General features: G+C 45.7%; 1 protein-coding gene across 1 annotated transcript; it reads left to right on the top strand.

The window, feature by feature from the left end:
- The first annotated feature begins 1594 nt into the window (after window positions 1-1594).
- Window positions 1595-10287, top strand: LOC141126405 (olfactory receptor 52Z1P-like). The gene is made up of 2 exons (XM_073612352.1): window positions 1595-1677; window positions 9309-10287. The coding sequence occupies exons 1-2, from the start codon at window positions 1595-1597 to the stop codon at window positions 10285-10287; spliced, it is 1062 nt and encodes a 353-aa protein (XP_073468453.1).
- The last annotated feature ends 8536 nt before the right edge of the window (window positions 10288-18823 follow it).

An 18823-nucleotide genomic window follows, 5' to 3' on the forward strand; every position in this document is an offset into this window, starting at 1 on the left:
CACCCCGACACCTCTGACACCCCGACACCTCTGACACCACGACACCTCTGACACCCCGACACCTCTGACACCCCGACACTTCTGACACCCCGACACCTCTGACACCCCGACACCTCTGACACCCCGACACTTCTGACACCCCAACACCTCTGACACCCCGACACCTCTGACACCCCGACACCTCTGACACCCCGACACTTCTGACACCCCGACACCTCTGACACCCCGAAACTTCTGACACCCCGACACCTCTGACACCCCGACACCTCTGACACCCTGGTTTCACATATATTTTGAAGTGATAATGCAATCAGAGACACCAGACTGTAGCAAAGTATTTTACTTCAGATTCTTGAAGCAGATAAGAAGAAAAATGACTTAGGCAGATATCCCTCAGTGTTAGACTCGTACTCCTAGTAAATATGCAAAGAAAATCACAATAAGTAAAACAGTAGTACCCTGTAGTTCCTGAAAGAACCTATGACCCCCAGGTATAGAAGGGAAATGAATGACCTATGACCCCGGGTATAAAAGGGAAGAGAGTGACCTTTGACCCCAGGTATAGAAGGGAAATGAATGACCTATGACCCTGGGTATAAAAGGGAAGAGAGTGATCTATGACCCCAGGTATAAAAGGTAAGATATGACCCCAGGTATAAAAGGGAAAAGAATGACCTATGACCCAGGTATAAAAGGGAAGAAAATGACCTATGACCCCGGGTGTAAAAGGGAAAAGAATGACCTGTGACCCTAGGTATAAAAGGGAAGAGAGTGATCTATGACCCCAGGTATAAAAGGTAAGATATGACCCCAGGTATAAAAGGTAAGATATGACCCCAGGTATAAAAGGGAAAAGAATGACCTATGACCCAGGTATAAAAGGGAAGAAAATGACCTATGACCCTGGGTATAAAAGGGAAGAGAGTGACCTATGACCCCAGGTATAAAAGGTAAGATATGACCCCAGGTATAAAAGGGAAAAGAATGACCTATGACCCAGGTATAAAAGGGAAGAGAATGACCTATGACCCCAGGTATAAAAGGGAAGAGAGTGACCTATGACCCCAGGTATAAAAGATATGAGAATGACCTATGACCTCAGGTATAAAAGGGAAAAGAATGACCTATGACCCCAGGTATAAAAGGGAAGAGAGTGATCTATGACCCCAGGTATAAAAGGGAAGAGAATGACCTATGACCCCAGGTATAAAAGGGAAGAGAGTGACCTATGACCCCAGGTATAAAAGATATGAGAATGACCTATAACCTCAGGTATAAAAGGGAAAAGAATGACCTATGACCCCAGGTATAAAAGGGAAGAGAGTAACCTATGACCCCAGGTATAAAAGGGAAGAGAGTGACCTATGACCCCAGGTATAAAAGATATGAGAATGACCTATGACCTCAGGTATAAAAGGGAAAAGAATGACCTATGACCCCAGGTATAAAAGTGAAGAGAGTGATCTATGACCCCAGGTATAAAAGGGAAGAGAATGACCTATGACCCCAGGTATAAAAGGGAAAAGAATGACCTATGACCGAGGTATAAAAGGGAAGAAAATGACCTATGACCCCAGGTATAAAAGGGAAAAGAATGACCTATGACCGAGGTATAAAAGGGAAGAAAATGACCTATGACCCGGGTATAAAAGGGAAGAGAGTGACCTATGACTCCAGGTATAAAAAGGGAAAAGAATGACCTATGACCCCAGGTATAAAATGGAAGAGAGTGATCTATGACCCCAGCTATAAAAGGGAAGAGAATGACCTATGACCCCAGGTATAAAACGGAAGATATAACCCCAGGTATAAAAGGGAAAAGAATGACCTATAATCCAGGTATAAAAGGGAAGAAAATTACCTATGACCCCCAGGTATAAAAGGGAACAGGATGACCTATGCTCTCATGTATAGAAGGGAAGAGACTGACCTATGACCCAGGTATAAAATTGAACAGGGTCACCTATGACCTCAGGTATAAAAGGGAAGAGAATGACCTATGACCCCAGGTATAAAAGGGAAGAGGATAACCTATGACCCCAGGTATAAAAGGGAAGAGGATGCCCTTTTATGACAGACTGCTCTCTTCAAATCCTGATGCCATGGGTCCAACAAACTTTGTGGGACAATAAGTTACAAGAAATGAAATACTTAATCTCTGAGTAGAGTTCCCCTTTAAGTGTGCAGATATTGTGCACAGAGTCCTTTAGGTGGGGGGAGATGAGGAGAGTGGAAGAGTCTCTGTGATGTAGATGTTCAGTGTCTTCAGCTTAACAAGAAGAATTGCTGTGCTATGGTGACCAGCAACAGAAAATAGCATGTGCAAACTGTTTCCTTTTTGAGGCTTTAATGTAAAGAGATGGGATGGAGGTGTCTGCAGGCATAAAGAGATAGGATGAGGGTGTCTGCATGCAGAAAGAGATGGGATGGAGGTGTCTGCATGCAGAAAGAGATGGGATGGAGGTGTCTGCATGCAGAAAGAGATGGGATGGGGATGTATGCATGCAGAAAGAGATGAGATGAGGGTACCTGCATGCAGAAGGAGATGAGATGGGGGTGTATGCATGCAGAAAGAGATGGGATGGAGGTGTCTGCATGCAGAAAGAGATGGGATGGGGATGTATGCATGCAGAAAGAGATAGGATGAGGGTACCTGCATGCAGAAGGTGATGAGATGGGGGTGTATGCATGCAGAAAGAGATGGGATGGGGAAGTCTGCGTGCAGAAAGAGATGGGATGAGGGTGTCTGCATTAAGAAAGAGATGGGATGAGGGTGTCTGCATGCAGAAAGAGATGGGATGGAGGTGTCTTCTTGCAGAAAGAGATGGGATGGAGGTGTCTTCTTGCAGAAAGAGATGGGATGGAGGTGTCTGCATGCAGAAAGAGATGGGATGGAGGTGTCTGCATGCAGAAAGAGATGGGATGGGGGTGTCTGCAAGCAGAAAGAGATGGGATGAGGATGTCTGCAAGCAGAACGAGATGGGATGGGGGTGTTTGAATGCAGAAAGATATGGGATGGAGGTGTCTGCATGCAGAAAGAGATGGGATGGAGGTGTCTGTATGCAGAAAAAGATGGGATGGGGTGTCTGCATGCAGAAAGAGATTAGATGAGGGTGTCTGCATGCAGAAAGAGATGGGATGGGGGTGTATGCATGCAGAAAGAGATGAGATGGGGGTGTCTTCTTGCAGAAAGAGATGGGATGAGGGTGTCTGCATGCAAAAAGAGATGGGATGAGGGTGTCTGCATGCAGAAAGAGATGGGATGAGGGTGTCTTCTTGCAGAAAGAGATGGGATGGAGGTGTCTGCATGCAGAAAGAGATGGGATGCGGGTGTATGCATGCAGAAAGAGATGGGATGGGAGTGTCTGCATGCAGAAAGAGATGGGATGGAGGTGTCTTCTTGCAGAAAGAGATGGGATGGAGGTGTCTTCTTGCAGAAAGAGATGGGATGGAGGTGTCTGCATGCAGAAAGAGATGGGATGGAGGTGTCTGCATGCAGAAAGAGATGGGATGGGGGTGTCTGCAAGCAGAAAGAGATGGGATGAGGATGTCTGCAAGCAGAACGAGATGGGATCGGCGTGTCTGCATGCAGAAAGAGATGGGATGAGGGTGTCTGCATGCAGAAAGAGATGGGATGAGGGTGTCTGCAAGCAGAACGAGATGGGATTGGGGTGTCCACATGCAGAAAGAGATGGGATGAGGGTGTCTGCATGCAGAAAGAGATGGGATGAGGGTGTCTGCATGCAGAAAGAGATGGGATGAGGGTGTCTGCATGCAGAAAGAGATGGGATGAGGGTGTCTGCATGCAAAAAGAGATGGAATCGGGGTGTCTGCATGCAGAAAGAGATGGGATGGGGGTGTCTGCATGCAGAAAGAGATGGGATGGGGGTGTCTGCATGCAGAAATAGATGGGATGAGGGTGTTTGCATGCGTAAAGAGATGGAATGGAGGTGTCTGCATGCAGGAAGAGATGGGATGAGGGTGTTTGCATGAAGAAAGAGATGGGATGGAGGTGTTTGCAAGCAGAACGAGATGGGATGAGGATGTCTGCAAGCAGAAAGAGGTGGAATGAGGGTGTCTGCATGCAGAACGAGATGGGATTGGGGTGTCTGCATGCAGAAAGAGATGGGATGAGGGTGTCTGCATGCAGAAAGAGATGGGATGGGGGTGTTTGCAAGCAGAAAATGATGGGATGAGGGTGTCTGCATGCAGAACGAGATAGGATGAGGGTGTCTGCATGCAGAAAGAGATGGGATGGGGGTGTCTGCATGCAGAAAGAGATGGGATGGGGGTGTCTGCATGCATAAATAGATGGGATGGAGGTGTCTGCATGCAGAAAGTGATGGGATGGGGGTGTCTGCATGCAGAAAAAGATGCGATGAGGGTATCTTCTTGCAGAAAGAGATGGGATGGGGGTGTCTGCATTCAGAAAGAGATGGAATGGGGGTGTCTGCATGCAAAAAGAGATGGAATCGGGGTGTCTGCATGCAGAAAGAGATGGGATGGGGGTGTCTGCATGCAGAAAGAGATTGGATGGAGGTATCTGCTAGCAGAAAGAGATGGGATGGGAGTGTCTGCATGCAGAAAGAAATGGGATGGAGGTGTCTGCAAGCAGAAAGAGATGGGATGAGGATGTCTGCAAGCAGAACGAGATGGGATCAGGGTGTTTGCATGCATAAAGATATGGGATGAGGGTGTCTGCATGCAGAAATAGATGGGATGAGGGTGTTTGCATGCATAAAGAGATGGAATGGGGGTGTCTGCATGCAGAAAGAGATGGGATGAGGGTGTTTGCATGAAGAAAGAGATGGGATGGGGGTGTTTGCAAGCAGAACGAGATGGGATGAGGATGTCTGCAAGCAGAAAGAGATGAGATGAGGGTGTCTGCATGCAGAACGAGATGGGATTGGGGTGTCTGCATGCAGAACGAGATGGGATTGGGGTGTTTGCAAGCAGAAAGTGATGGGATGAGGGTGTCTGCATGCAGAACAAGATAGGATGAGGGTGTCTGCATGCAGAAAGAGATGGGATGGGGGTGTCTGCATGCAGAAAGAGATGGGATTGGGGTGTCTGCATGCAGAAAGAGATGGGATGAGGGTGTCTGCATGCAGAAAGAGATGGGATGGGGGTGTTTGCAAGCAGAAAGTGATGGGATGAGGGTGTCTGCCTGCAGAACGAGAAGGATGAGGGTGTCTGCATGCAGAAAGAGATGGGATGGGGGTGTCTGCATGCAGAAAGAGATGGGATGGGGGTGTCTGCATGCAGAAAGAGATGGGATGGGGGTGTCTGCATGCATAAATAGATGGGATGGAGGTGTCTGCATGCAGAAAGCGATGGAGTGGGGGTGTCTGCATGCAGAAAAAGATGTGATGAGGGTGTCTTCTTGCAGAAAGAGATGGGATGGGGGTGTCTGCATTTAGAAAGAGATGGAATTGGGGTGTCTGCATGCAGAAAGAGATGGGATGGGGGTGTCTGCATGCAGAAAGAGATGGGATGGGGGTGTCTGCATGCAGAAAGAGATGGGATGGGGGTGTCTGCATGCAGAAAGAGATGGGATGGAGGTGTCTGCTAGCATAAAGAGATGGGATGGGGGTGTCTGCATGCAGAAAGAGATGGAATCGGGGTGTCTGCATGCAGAAAGAGATGGGATGGGGGTGTCTGCATGCAGAAAGAGATGGGATGGGGGTGTCTGCATGCAGAAAGAGATGGGATGGAGGTGTCTGCTAGCATAAAGAGATGGGATGGGGGTGTCTGCATGCAGAAAGAGATGGAATCGGGGTGTCTGCATGCAGAAAGAGATGGGATGGGGGTGTCTGCATGCAGAAAGAGATGGGATGGGGATGTCTGCATGCAGAAAGAGATGGGATGGAGGTGTCTGCTAGCAGAAAGAGATGGGATGGGGGGTGACTGCATGCAGAAAGAGATGGAATCGGGGTGTCTGCATGCAGAAAGAGATGGGATGGGGGTGACTGCATGCAGAAAGAGATGGAATCGGGGTGTCTGCATGCAGAAAGAGATGGGATGGGGGTGTCTGCATGCAGAAAGAGATGGGATGAGGGTGTCTGCTAGCAGAAAGAGATGGGATGGGAGTGTCTGCATGCAGAAAGAGATGAGATGGGGGTGTCTTCTTGCAGAACGAGATAGGATGAGGGTGTCTGCATGCAGAAAGAGATGGGATGGGGGTGTCTGCATGCAGAAAGAGATGGGATGGGGGTGTCTGCATGCAGAAAGAGATGGGATGGAGGTGTCTGCTAGCAGAAAGAGATGGGATGGGGGTGTCTGCATGCAGAAAGAGATGGAATCGGGGTGTCTGCATGCAGAAAGAGATGGGATGGGGGTGTCTGCATGCAGAAAGAGATGGGATGGGGGTGTCTGCATGCAGAAAGAGATGGGATGGAGGTGTCTGCTAGCAGAAAGAGATGGAATCGGGGTGTCTGCATGCAGAAAGAGATGGGATGGGGGTGACTGCATGCAGAAAGAGATGGAATCGGGGTGTCTGCATGCAGAAAGAGATGGGATGTGGGTGTCTGCATGCAGAAAGAGATGGGATGGAGGTGTCTGCTAGCAGAAAGAGATGGGATGGGGGTGACTGCATGCAGAAAGAGATGGGATGGGGGTGTATGCATGCAGAAAGAGATGAGATGGGGGTGTCTTCTTGCAGAAAGAGATGGGATGAGTGTGTCTGCATGCAAAAAGAGATGGGATGAGGGTGTCTGCATGCAGAAAGAGATGGGATGGGGGTGACTGCATGCAGAAAGAGATGGGATGGGGGTGACTGCATGCAGAAAGAGATGGGATGGGGGTGACTGCATGCAGAAAGAGATGGGATGGGGGTGACTGCATGCAGAAAGAGATGGGATGAGGGTGTCTGTTTTTCTATTTTTTAATAAAGGATTTGTCAAAAATTGTCTCTGTGGTTTTTATTTTACTTTTTGGCACTTTTTCAGTGAATGGGTAGGGCTACTATGTACCCAATATGGATTCAAATGGGGGGTGGGATCTGGGCCCCCCCCTGCTAAAGGGGGCTTCCAGATTCAGATAAGCCTCCCGTCTGCAGGCCTCCACAACCACCAACCATGGTTGTGGGGATAAGAGTCTTGCCCCCATTAACATAGGAACAAGGTGCTTTGGGGTGAGAGGGAAGAGCCCCCCCCCCCCCGCCCCAAAGCACCCACCCCCTCATTTTGAGGGCATGTGGCCTGGTATGGTTCAGGAGGAGGGGCGCTCACTCGTCCCCCCCCCTTTCCTGACCTGCATGCTTGGAAAAGGGTCTGTTATGGATTTTGGGGGGACCCCACATCGTTTTGTTTTTTTAATTTAGAAGTTTCCTAAACATTTTTCTGTTGCCGGGCAATTGCCGACATGCTTTGTCTTTACATTCTTCTGTCAGTGGGGAAGCCCATTGGTAGATGATGACTCATCGATTGTTAAGGATTCAGGCGCCCGATTTCCCGGTCTGCTCTTAACAACCAGCCATTCTTCACACGGAATTTGAACTGGTTGATCGTTTTTTGACCGATCCGAATTTTAATCGTTCTGAGAAGTTAGAATTCCTTAGAAAATTAATAAACAAAACAAATTTTACCGAAACGAAATTTAACAAAAACAAAATGAAACAAATGGAACAAATTCCCGAAACCAAACTAAATGAATTCCATAACGAAGCAAAATTAGTAACATAACGAATCTATCCGAAACAAATGTTTTCGTTCTGCACATGTCTAGTAGAGATATTTTCATTGCATGCTCAGCCTGAGCGCAATATTTTTAGGACTCTCATCCCAAATTTGTGTGGAAATAGTCTCTATGTTACTTGACTCCTCCCCTTCATTGTTCTCCTGTCTTCCTATTCGCTGCCCTCTGATCAAAAGTAAGGCATGCTAGGATAAAGCAATGAGTGCCATGAGTTTTTTGGCTCCATACAGGGCCATTGTAGTGTCAAATATGGCGACCCATCACATTTCGCTACTCGCTGGAGTGCGCATGCATGATGCCGCCATATGCGTTCCAACACTTTTACGACAAAACTCCACCCCTGAGTCCAGGTTCAAGCCCCACCATCCAAGTGGACATCAGAGTCAGATTATAATTATGCCGAGCGAAGCGAGGCCGTGCCCAAAGCGTGGCGAGCGAAGCGAGCCCGCGAGGGGTGTAGAGTTTTGACGTAAAAGTGTTGTAACGCATATGGCAGCGTCACGCATGCGCACTCGGGTAGCGAAATGTGATTGGTCTCCATATGTGGCTCTACACCATCTTTAATATTGATTGGACCCTGGGCAAACATTTTCTTTGTCCACGTATCAACTATTTTCTGGCAGTGCATGCTCAAGGTGCAGCTGATTTGGGCCCTACATAAATGACTGGGCCCGGGGCAGCTGCCCCTTTTGTCCTGCGTTGAAGACAGCCCTGGCTCCAGAGAACCAATCAGGAGGTGGTTCCTGTTACATTCAAGTGACAAGTCATTAGTTCAACCCGAAATGTAGATTTGGTTTGAATTTCTTTCCAACGCTTGTCATGGTCGGGGGTCAGACTCGGAGATCAGTAGCTATATTAGTAGAGAGGCTCCCACCCACCAGCTGAATAAGTGCAGCAGCAGGTCACCCGGACGGATGACACAGGCTCATCCGAGATGTGGGGTCAGTAGCAGATATAGCAGGTAGGGATCAAGCAGAAACGTGGTCAGTAAACAAGCCAAAGGTCATTAACAAGTGGTTGCAGGTTGGGGTTAAGCAGAACCATAGACAAGGAACAAGCCAAAAGTCAGTAATGAGTGGTAGCAAAGATATGGTTGGCAGCAGGAGAGATAAGAGCAAGATATTGGCTGGAGAGAGCACAATAATCTGGCAAACAGGAAATGCAAAGGCATGGCTTAAATAGGAAGTTCATGAGAGGTGCAAAGAGTTCAAGGTTCACCAGAAACAAGGCACAGGACAGGATTTCCAATGGATCAGAATTTCAGGTGGCTCAGCAAAACGAGACATTACCAGACACAGCAAGAGGTTGCAGGTTCAGCTCTTGGTCCTGACACTTATGCTTCCCCATGTGTGCGTTTTCTACCCTGAGCTTAATAAATGAAGACAAATCAAGCATGGCATTCCTTGGGTGTCACTCTCCGCCATCACTGAACTCACACAACATAGAGAGCCACAAAAATAAAATAAATATTTTAATTCAGTTTCCCGTTTCAGAAAAATGAATTGACTTTTAATGAAATAAATGGCCAGGGTGTAGTTCTTCCATTTTAAATCGGATTGTCCATAAATGATTGCTGTTTGTCATTGATGTGATTTTTCATTTCTGCTTTCCAGAACAGAAATGGATCATCTGGGATATAATAAGACCTCGTCCTTCTCTCACATGGAATTTATACTCGTTGGGTTTCCCGGAGTCACAAAGTACCGACCTCTCCTCGCTCTTCCCTTCTCCTTCATATACGCAGTGATACTAAGTGGTAATTCTGTGGTTATGTTGGTCATTGTGTTGGAGAAAAGTCTTCACACTCCGATGTACACACTCATCTTTTCTCTCTTGGCCACCAATGTTGTGTACACCACGGCCATCACACCCAAGATGCTTCTAGGACTGTTTGGCCTTAACCAGATCACCTTGGCTGGCTGTTTGGTGCAGATATTTACTGTATATTTCAGCATCATGGCCGAGTCCACAATTGTGCTGCTCATGGCAATAGACAGGTATCTAGCTATCAACCAGCCACTACATTATCAGGAGATTGTAGTCAAGCATGTCATTGTTCACTCAGCAGTCAATGGAGTGATTCGTTATAGCTTTGTTGTCCTTCCTCTGGTCATTATAGGGGCCCGACTCCGTTATTGCAGGTCCAATATTATCCCTCACTTCCATTGTGAAAGCATGATGCTCTTCAGCCTGGGGTGTGAAGAGTCCAGAGTCCAGATTGCAGGATTAGTAATGAGGACCCTCATGATGTTTTGTGACATCGCCATCATCCTAATTTCTTATCTGAAAGTTCTTCAAACTGTTCTTAGGATTGCGGTGGGAATGGCTCGGTATAAAGCCCTTCATACCTGTAGCACCCACCTGGTGGTGGTCGTCCTCATCTATTCCTCGGGATTCTTAATCTCTGTTCTGTACCTGCCGGGGAACTCCACTTCCTACGACCTTCAGAATATCTTCAGTGCCATCTACTTTCTATTCTCAGCAACACTCAATCCATTAATCTACGGTCTACGGATGGAGGGGATCAGGAGCAATTTACAGAAACGCTGGAGGAAGAAGAAAGGTCTATCAGTTCAACACAGAAAACACTGAGACTGATGTCAAATCTCTTAATTTTTTTCTACTTGATTATGAGCTTATTCTCATATAAGCACTGCGCTATTAAACGAAATAAACGAAACAAACAAAATAAACGTGTTGCTACTTAAAATACAAAGAATTGAACAAAGGGTAAAAAACAATGTAGTGTCAATCTATACAATCACAGTAGCGCAAGATTTTAAGCGTGATGCAACAATAGGGATGAAGGATTGCAAAATTCTGTTAATCTTACTAGGTGGTCCAGATGGCGCATTTCTGATACGCGCCCACCCAGAGGATCCAGCGTTGCCCCGCCAAGTTCCCCTTGTATTCCGTCACCTCTTGGTCCCGTGCCACCATTGTCTTGTGTGACGTCATCTCAAGACCTGCTGACTTCTCCTTTGTAAGGACTTTGCACAGCATTCGCCTAGGCAAATGGAGTGCAGGGGGGGGGGGGGGGGGGCTACACTTTATTATTTTAAAAAATACAGCTAACATAAAAAAAAATCCCCATTCCGGCAGTGGAGGGGGAAGGGAGGGAGGGCTGGTTGTAGAGGAGGGACGTCTTCCCTGAGGGTGAAGAGCCGCTTTAACAAACCCACCTAGTGAACTGACTATAAAATTACAATATGGAGATGAGTCTCCACATCCTCATATAACCTTCTCACAGTTTACAATATGGCCTACAATGGCTGCTCATACTGTTTACAATATGGTTCATTGATAGTGTAGCAATAACCCTCAGATGGGCCATTAAGAAATGGGTCTCCCTTACCAGTCCAAAGGCTGCCTGTTTGGTTTTTAGAAGCACACCAAATTCAGGCTAGACCTAGGGGTCTTTTTTAGGATTTATTGCAGATCTTGAACAAAATACAGAGAGGAGGGGGGTTGAGTGTGCAGGACACCCAAGGCACTTGCTAATCTTGGAGAACAGCTTGCAGAGATATCCTTGTTTCAGCAGCATTAGGCCCTGTAGTAAGTAGTCGCCTCAAAATGATGATGAAAAACGAGGGGACAGCCAGCAAATCTGGGACCCTATGGGAGCAATCACAGTCCTTGCAGCAACTTCTGGTGACTTATCCCCATAAAATACTTCTATAACTGGAGCTACAGGCGAAAGGCACCCACCTCTCCTCCCAACTTCTATAGGCCGGTTACCTTCAGTGTTCCATCCTTCATAGCACATGCTGCAGACCAGTAGCAGTAGTTCTCTGAAACACCTACACAGGCCCTCTCAAGGGGACAAGTCCCAGGGGAAGAGAAAGACTGATCGGGTTCTCCCACATTTTATTGTTCTCCCCAATCACACCTCTGGGACAGTCTCTCAGGGATTGGCTGAGGTCAGATAACTATTCCTAACCCGGTGACTGATCCTCCCACCCTTTTTCTGGGACAAAAGCAGACAAAAGTAGTCCGCCACCAGTTTAGGGAAACCCTGATCAGACCTGAAAAAGTTCTAGCTACAGCAGAGCTATATACTTATCAGGTACCTTAGGTTCTGGAGGCCAATGGAGAGAGGGCGTCCCTTGCAGCTAAGTTCCAGACTCCCCTGGAGATGAGACAGGAGGAGTCAGGCCCAAAGTTGCATAGGTCGCCTGTAGATGTTGCATGCAGAGAGGGCTCAGGAACACCGCTGAAGAGCTGCAGGGCTGCTGCAGGCATATGGCGCCTGTGAGATGTAGAAGGTAACTAGGGTCACGGAGACAGAGGGTAGTCGGTACAAGCCAGGGTTTCGGTGCCAGGTGGGTAGCAGAGGAGACAAGGCCAGGTGGAAGCCGAGGTCAAGATAGCTAGCAAGCAGAGGAGATCCATTAAACAAGCCAAGGTCAAGGTCAGGAAGCAGGCAGGAGATCGGTCTGGAGCAAGTTGGGTCGGTAATCAAGAATCACAGGAAACAGGAAACACAGGAATGTTAGTAACAGCTAAAGATCAAACAGCACTTCAGCCATTGGCTGGCTTCCTTATAAAGGCCCATGTTATGTGGTGGCGGAGATGCTGGCTCCTAGAGCCCTTCTCCTGCTCTGGCAGATGCTGGGTCATAAAGTCCTCCTGCTCTGACAGAATCTGGGTCCTAAAGTCCTCCTGCTCTGACAGATGCTGGGTCCTAGAGTCCTCCTGCTATTGGTGCCCTGACAGTAGTAAATTTGGTCAGCCCAAAGCAGAGGTCCTCTTGCTATTGGTGCCTTGACAGTACTAAATTTGGCCAGCCCAAGGCAGAGGTGCTACAATAGAGAAGTCAATTCAAAAACATTACTTTCAATGGAAATCTTTATCGTTTCAATATGTTTCTCTTCATCAAAGTTATCGGTGTATTTGTTAAGCGTTGGTTTTGAAATGTAGACTGTGGTTAAAACAAAAAAACTTACCAAAGCAAATGTTCTCAGCTGCTTACCAGAGCCAGTGGACCTGGAAGTCAGCGACACCAGGTCAAACGAGCATGGATAACTGGAACCACGATGAAGCAGGAACGGTCCGGAGGGTCCAGGAGGATCACTCAGTGGGTCCGGAACGGTCAGCAATACCTTCAGGTGTCTGGTCCTCTCTCGGTGGAGTCACAATATTGAGTTGCTGACATCCAGGTCCACTGGCTCTGGTAAAAATACCCATCTTTAGTTTACCATCAATGTCATTATCTCCAGATACAAATCCAAATGTTCCTGGTTTATGCATACCTGTCGTTTTTTGTTTTTTTTGGGACTGATTCATTTGGGACTTAGCAGTAGTCCTTTCATTTTCACTTGGTTGGGACTCATTTATGCACATATTCTACTATTTATTTGGCTATTCATGTATCCACACAGTTTATTAGCATTGTCCTGGTTACTTATGTATTTACACAGTCCACGAATACTGTTTATTCATTAGCGCTACATTTCCACTCCCTCCCACTTATGAATATTTGTCACATTTGTATGTAGCAGCTCCCCTTCTCTTTCCACACAGGTTAGTGCACTAATTATTTGCACCTTACATGGTAAATTTGAAAGTTTGTAAATTCGGAAATTCGGAATTTGAAAAAATCGTTAATTCGTAAATTTGTCAATTCGTAAATTTGTCAATTCGTAAATTAGACATTTCGTAAATTCGTAAATTCGTAAATTCGGAAATTTGTAATTTGCAAATTCTGAAATTTGAGATTCTGAAAACTCAAAAAATTTGAAAATCTGAAATAATATCAAACTTTTAAATTTATAGGTATTGGAATTTCCTTTCAAATTCGGCTGTTAGTGAACGTAACGAATACGAATTGATCCGAAGTTACGAATTATCCAAAATAACGAACGCCGCATCTAAACGACTGGAACGTAACAAATTAATAATAATAAATAAAAATAATAATAATAATAAAAACTTTTCATCAATATTATTTATTATTAATTAGATCCGTTCCATTTGTTTAGATGTGGCATTCGTTATTTCGGATAATTCCTAACTTCGGATAAATTCGTATTCGTTACGTTCACTAACAGCCAAATTTGAAAGGAAATTCCAATACCTATAAATTAATAGTTAGTTATTATTAGTTAGTTAGTTATTATCTAGAATTTTCGGATTTTCATTCTTATTTTGGGATTTTCCAATTTTTGGATTTTCAAATTTTGGAATTTACGAATTTTCACATTTACGAATCTTCGAATTTACGAAATTACGAATTTATGAATTTACAAATTGCGATCATAACGAATGATCCTAAAAACTAAAAAGAAAATGAATGAAACAAAAATGAGAACGAACAAATTTTTTGGCAGTGCACATGTCTAATAGGTGATACAATTCACATAAGAAAATCCCATAATAATAAAGTTCATGGATGGAGCCATGTACAGAAAACCCCACAGAGCCAACACTGAGACTAAGAGAAGACGACACTCCACCTGGAATCCTCCCTAGATGGAGCCATGAACAGAAAACCCCACAGAGCCAACACTGAGACTAAGAGAAGACGACACTCCACCTGGAATCCTCCCTAGATGGAGCCATGTACAGAAACCCCCACAGAGCCAGCACTGAAGAGAAGACAACACTCCACCTGGAATCCTCCCTAGATGGAGCCATGTACAGAAACCCCCACAGAGCCAGCACTGAGACTAAGAGAGGACAACACTCTACCTGGAATCCTCCCTAGATGGAGCCATGAACAGAAACCCCCACAGAGCCAACACTGAGACTAAGAGAGGACAACACTACTCCTGGAATCCTCCCTAGATGGAGCCATGTACAGAAACCCCCACAGAGCCAACACTGAGACTAAGAGAGGACAACACTACTCCTGGAATCCTCCCTAGATGGAGCCATGTACAGAAACCCCCACAGAGCCAGCACTGAAGAGAAGACAACACTCCACCTGGAATCCTCCCTAGATGGAGCCATGTACAGAAACCCCCACAGAGCCAGCACTGAGACTAAGAGAGGATGACACTCCACCTGGAATCCTCCCTAGATGGAGCGATGTACAGAAAACCCCACAGAGCCAGCACTGAGACTAAGAGAGGACGACACTCCACCTGGAATCCTCCCTAGATGGAGCCATGTACAGAAACCCCCACAGAGCCAGCACTGAAGAGAAGACAACACTCCACCTGGAATCCTCCCTAGATGGAGCCATGTACAGAAACCCCCACAGAGCCAGCACTGAGACTAAGAGAGGACAACACTCTACCTGGAATCCTCCCTAGATGGAGCGATGTACAGAAAACCCCACAGAGCCAGCACTGAGACTAAGAGAGGACGACACTCCACCTGGAATCCTCCCTAGATGGAGCCATGTACAGAAACCCCCACAGAGCCAGCACTGAAGAGAAGACAACACTCCACCTGGAATCCTCCCTAGATGGAGCCATAAACAGAAAACCCCACAGAGCCAACACTGAGACTAAGAGAGGACAACATTCCACCTGGAATCCTCCCTAGATGGAACCATGAACAGAATACCCCACAGAGCCAGCACTGAGACTAAGAGAGGACAACATTCCACCTGGAATCCTCCCTAGATGGAGTCATGTACAGAATACCCCACAGAGCCAGCACTGAGACTAAGAGAGGATGACACTGCACCTGGAATCCTCCCTAGATGGAGCCATGTACAGAAACCCCCACAGAGCCAGCACTGAAGAGAAGACAACACTCCACCTGGAATCCTCCCCAGATGGAGCCATGTACAGAAAACCCCACAGAGCCAGCAATGAGACTAAGAGAGGATGACACTCCACCTGGAATCCTCCCTAGATGAAGCCATGTACAGAAAACCCACAGAGCCAGCACTGAGACTAAGTGAGGATGACACTCCACCTGGAATCCTCCCTAGATGAAGCCATGTACAGAAAACCCACAGAGCCAACACTAAAGCTGGTCATAAATGGGTACAGTGCTGGAGGTTATTACATAACTTGAGAGCAGTGATGGGGTTATTATAGCACAAACTGGAATCAGTGTTGGGGGTTATTATTGTGTAAACTGGCACCAACGCTGGAGGTTGTTATTGTGGAAACTTGCACCAATACTAGGGGAAACATACTATAAGCAGAGTGTACTTTTACCTACACATTCTCTAACTCCATATAACATTCCCAGCACTAGTTATTTTCACCTGGACCAGCCAGACTCTCCACACAATGAACTGTAGTTTATAGCTGTTCTTCTCACTGCATGCAGATGTAACCGTCATCCTCAAGAGCGCCAACATTATTAAAGGCCCCAATGTCAGCCAGCAGAAGATTATTCCTAAAGACTGAGATTTAGTTCATCTTCTCATTCAATCAACGGAGTGCTGGATTTATACAAAAAGTTAATAATAACAGTGTTCCTCTGGTGGCCTAGGCCTAGCCCTCGTATATTACTACCCTTCTGCTGCCCAGTGTCGCACTACAGGTGAGAGAGGCTATTGTGTGTGCCGACCTAGTTTGAGTCTGATATTTTATACCTGCATATCTATTGTAGAATTGGTTGTGCTTTAAAGTTGGGACTTTGTTTTAAACTAGTGTAATGTTTTGGGTTCTTAGCATGTGGGCGGGGTCTACTTCGCCCCGCAGGTGGGGATACCTTTTAGGAGGACCGGACTCATCAATGCCCGTCACCAGGCAGAGACTGTGGTCCTTTGAAAAGTCTAACATTAAGGCATTTCCTACACAGAGAACCTCTGAACAGTGACTTGTCCCGTGTCACTACCCTTTGGACACACCCCTGTAACCAGTTTTTTAGCCAAGAACAAACCTTATGGTCCATGCCTGTAGGCCTCAGCTTGTAGATTAAATGTTTATGGGGAACTGTATCAAATGCTTTTGAAAAATCCAGAAACACCACGTCTACGAGCCTTGCCTTTCTAGATGGCAACTCACCTCCTCATAGAAGCTTAGCAGATTGGTCTGGCAAGAACGACCCTTTTTGCTGATTAGTACTAATGATACTTTTTTCTTCAGTAAATTTTTGGATATAGTCCCTTATCATCCCCTTCAATAATTTACGCACTATTAATGTTAGGCTGACTGGTTTGTAGTTTCCAGGGATTTGTCTCTGTCCTTTTTTGAATATTGGTACCACATTGGCTTTTCTCCAATGAGCTGGTACAATACCAGTCAGTAAGTTGTCTGCAAACATTAGGAACAATGATCTGGCTATAACCCAACTGAGTTCTCTGAGGACTCTTGGGTGTAAGCCATCCAGTCCTGGTGATTTATTTGTATTAAGTTTTTCTAGTCTTCCCTTGACTCTGGGCCTCTGTTAGCCACAAGGGTATGCCCTATGATGTGTCACCAACAATACTGTCTTGGTCAGTATCCCCCTCCTTTTCCTGTGTAAAAAATGAAGAGAAGAAAGCATTTAGTATAGTTGCCTTCTCTGTGTCAATCTTTTATCTGGCCAATGTGCTCTGATCTAGACTTTTTGCTGTTAATACCTAAAGAAAAATGTCTCTGGATTTTATTAATTTATTTATTTTTGGATTTTTTTGGATGAGGTGAGAGTCCATCTTGGCATTCTCCAGGGCTCTGATGTCTTGAAGAGTCCCAGTGCAAGCAAGGAGCAGCAGCCCCAGTATCTCCATCCACGAGTGGAAACAGAACCAACCAAATCTAATACCCCAAAGTCTCATGGACTTCAGCCTTCCTCCTGTTTATAGCACAGGTGAGCTGGTTAGGACAACGAAGCCCAGGAACTGAGCTTGCATCAGTTCTCACCCCTTTCTCCAGCCTGGGCCAGTGGCTAATTTACTAAGATCAACATATTACAACCTGCGTATAAGCAACTGCGGTAGTGTTCCTAGTCCCTAGGCAAAGTCCCTATGAATTAAACAGAAAGTCTGAATGTCCCTCAAGGCAAACAAACACTTTCAACAGCAGCAAAAGTCGTGTTATCTTCAGCACAAAATACAATTTATCGTAGTCTAGAAGAAGGCTAACTGGTGACAGCCTGCTCTGCCGTCTGACCGTTCGTAAATAGGTAAGAGGCGAGGCCACCTGGTTGCATCCCCTGGTGGCACCACCCCCTTGTGACATCACTGACCCATTTTTTTATTGATACATGTCCCCCAGGGCAGTACCCGGGCCCCCATACCCTTTTTTATTGCCAATAACTGGGGACTTTTGATTTTTCAAGTTTTGGTCCCATAGACTTTAATAGGGTTCGCGGTTCAGATCCGAACATTTGAGATGTTTGAGACTTCTGGCGTAAACCGTACCAGGGGGGTGTTCGGTAAACATGTGCAATTCGTTTAGTTCCAAATTAGTTTTTTAACAAATTTTGACATATTCGTAAATTACAAAATTCTAAAATCCAAAAATTCCAAATTTGCAAAGTCAAAAATTAGAAAATACGAAAATAAGCAAAAATTCAAAAGAACAAAAACCTGGAAATAAGAATGAAAATCCGAAAATCTGAAATAATAACTAATAATAACTTAACTATTACTAACTATTAAATTATAGGTATTGGAATTTCCTTCAATTTGGCTGTTAGAGAATGGAAGGAATATGAATTTATCCAAAGTTTTGAATTATCTGAAATAACGAACGCTGCATCTAAACAAAGAGAACGTAACAAATTAATAATAATAAATAATAATAAAAACTTTTTATTATTATTATTATTAAATATTAATTTGTTCCGTTCCAAAGCACCTTGTCCCCGTGTTGATGGGGACAAGGGCCTCTTCCCCACAACCCTGGTCGGTGGTTGTAGGGGTCTGCAGGCAGGGGGCTTATTGGTATCTGGAAGCCCCCCAGATCCCGCCCCACATGTGAATGAGTAGGGGTACATTGTAGTAGGGACTCATTCACCAAAAAAAGTGTCAAAAATAAATAAAAACACTACATGGGTTTTTGACAATTCCTTTATTAAAAAAAAATAAAAAAATAAAAATATCCCTTATTGTGGATCCATTGTCAATCACGGCGCTCACCACACCACTGCGCCCCAAAAAAAAAGCTTTGCCTCCAAAGACAGCTGTCCGCCGAATGCCTGCTCTGTTGTTTGAGAGTTCTTAAATAGGTAAGGGGCATCGCCAACCGGTGCATGCTGGGTCGGTGACATCACAAGGGGGCAGGGCCACCAGATG

Source organism: Aquarana catesbeiana, linkage group LG02 (assembly GCF_042186555.1).
Source record: "Aquarana catesbeiana isolate 2022-GZ linkage group LG02, ASM4218655v1, whole genome shotgun sequence".
In the NCBI taxonomy this organism is placed as follows: domain Eukaryota; kingdom Metazoa; phylum Chordata; class Amphibia; order Anura; family Ranidae; genus Aquarana; species Aquarana catesbeiana.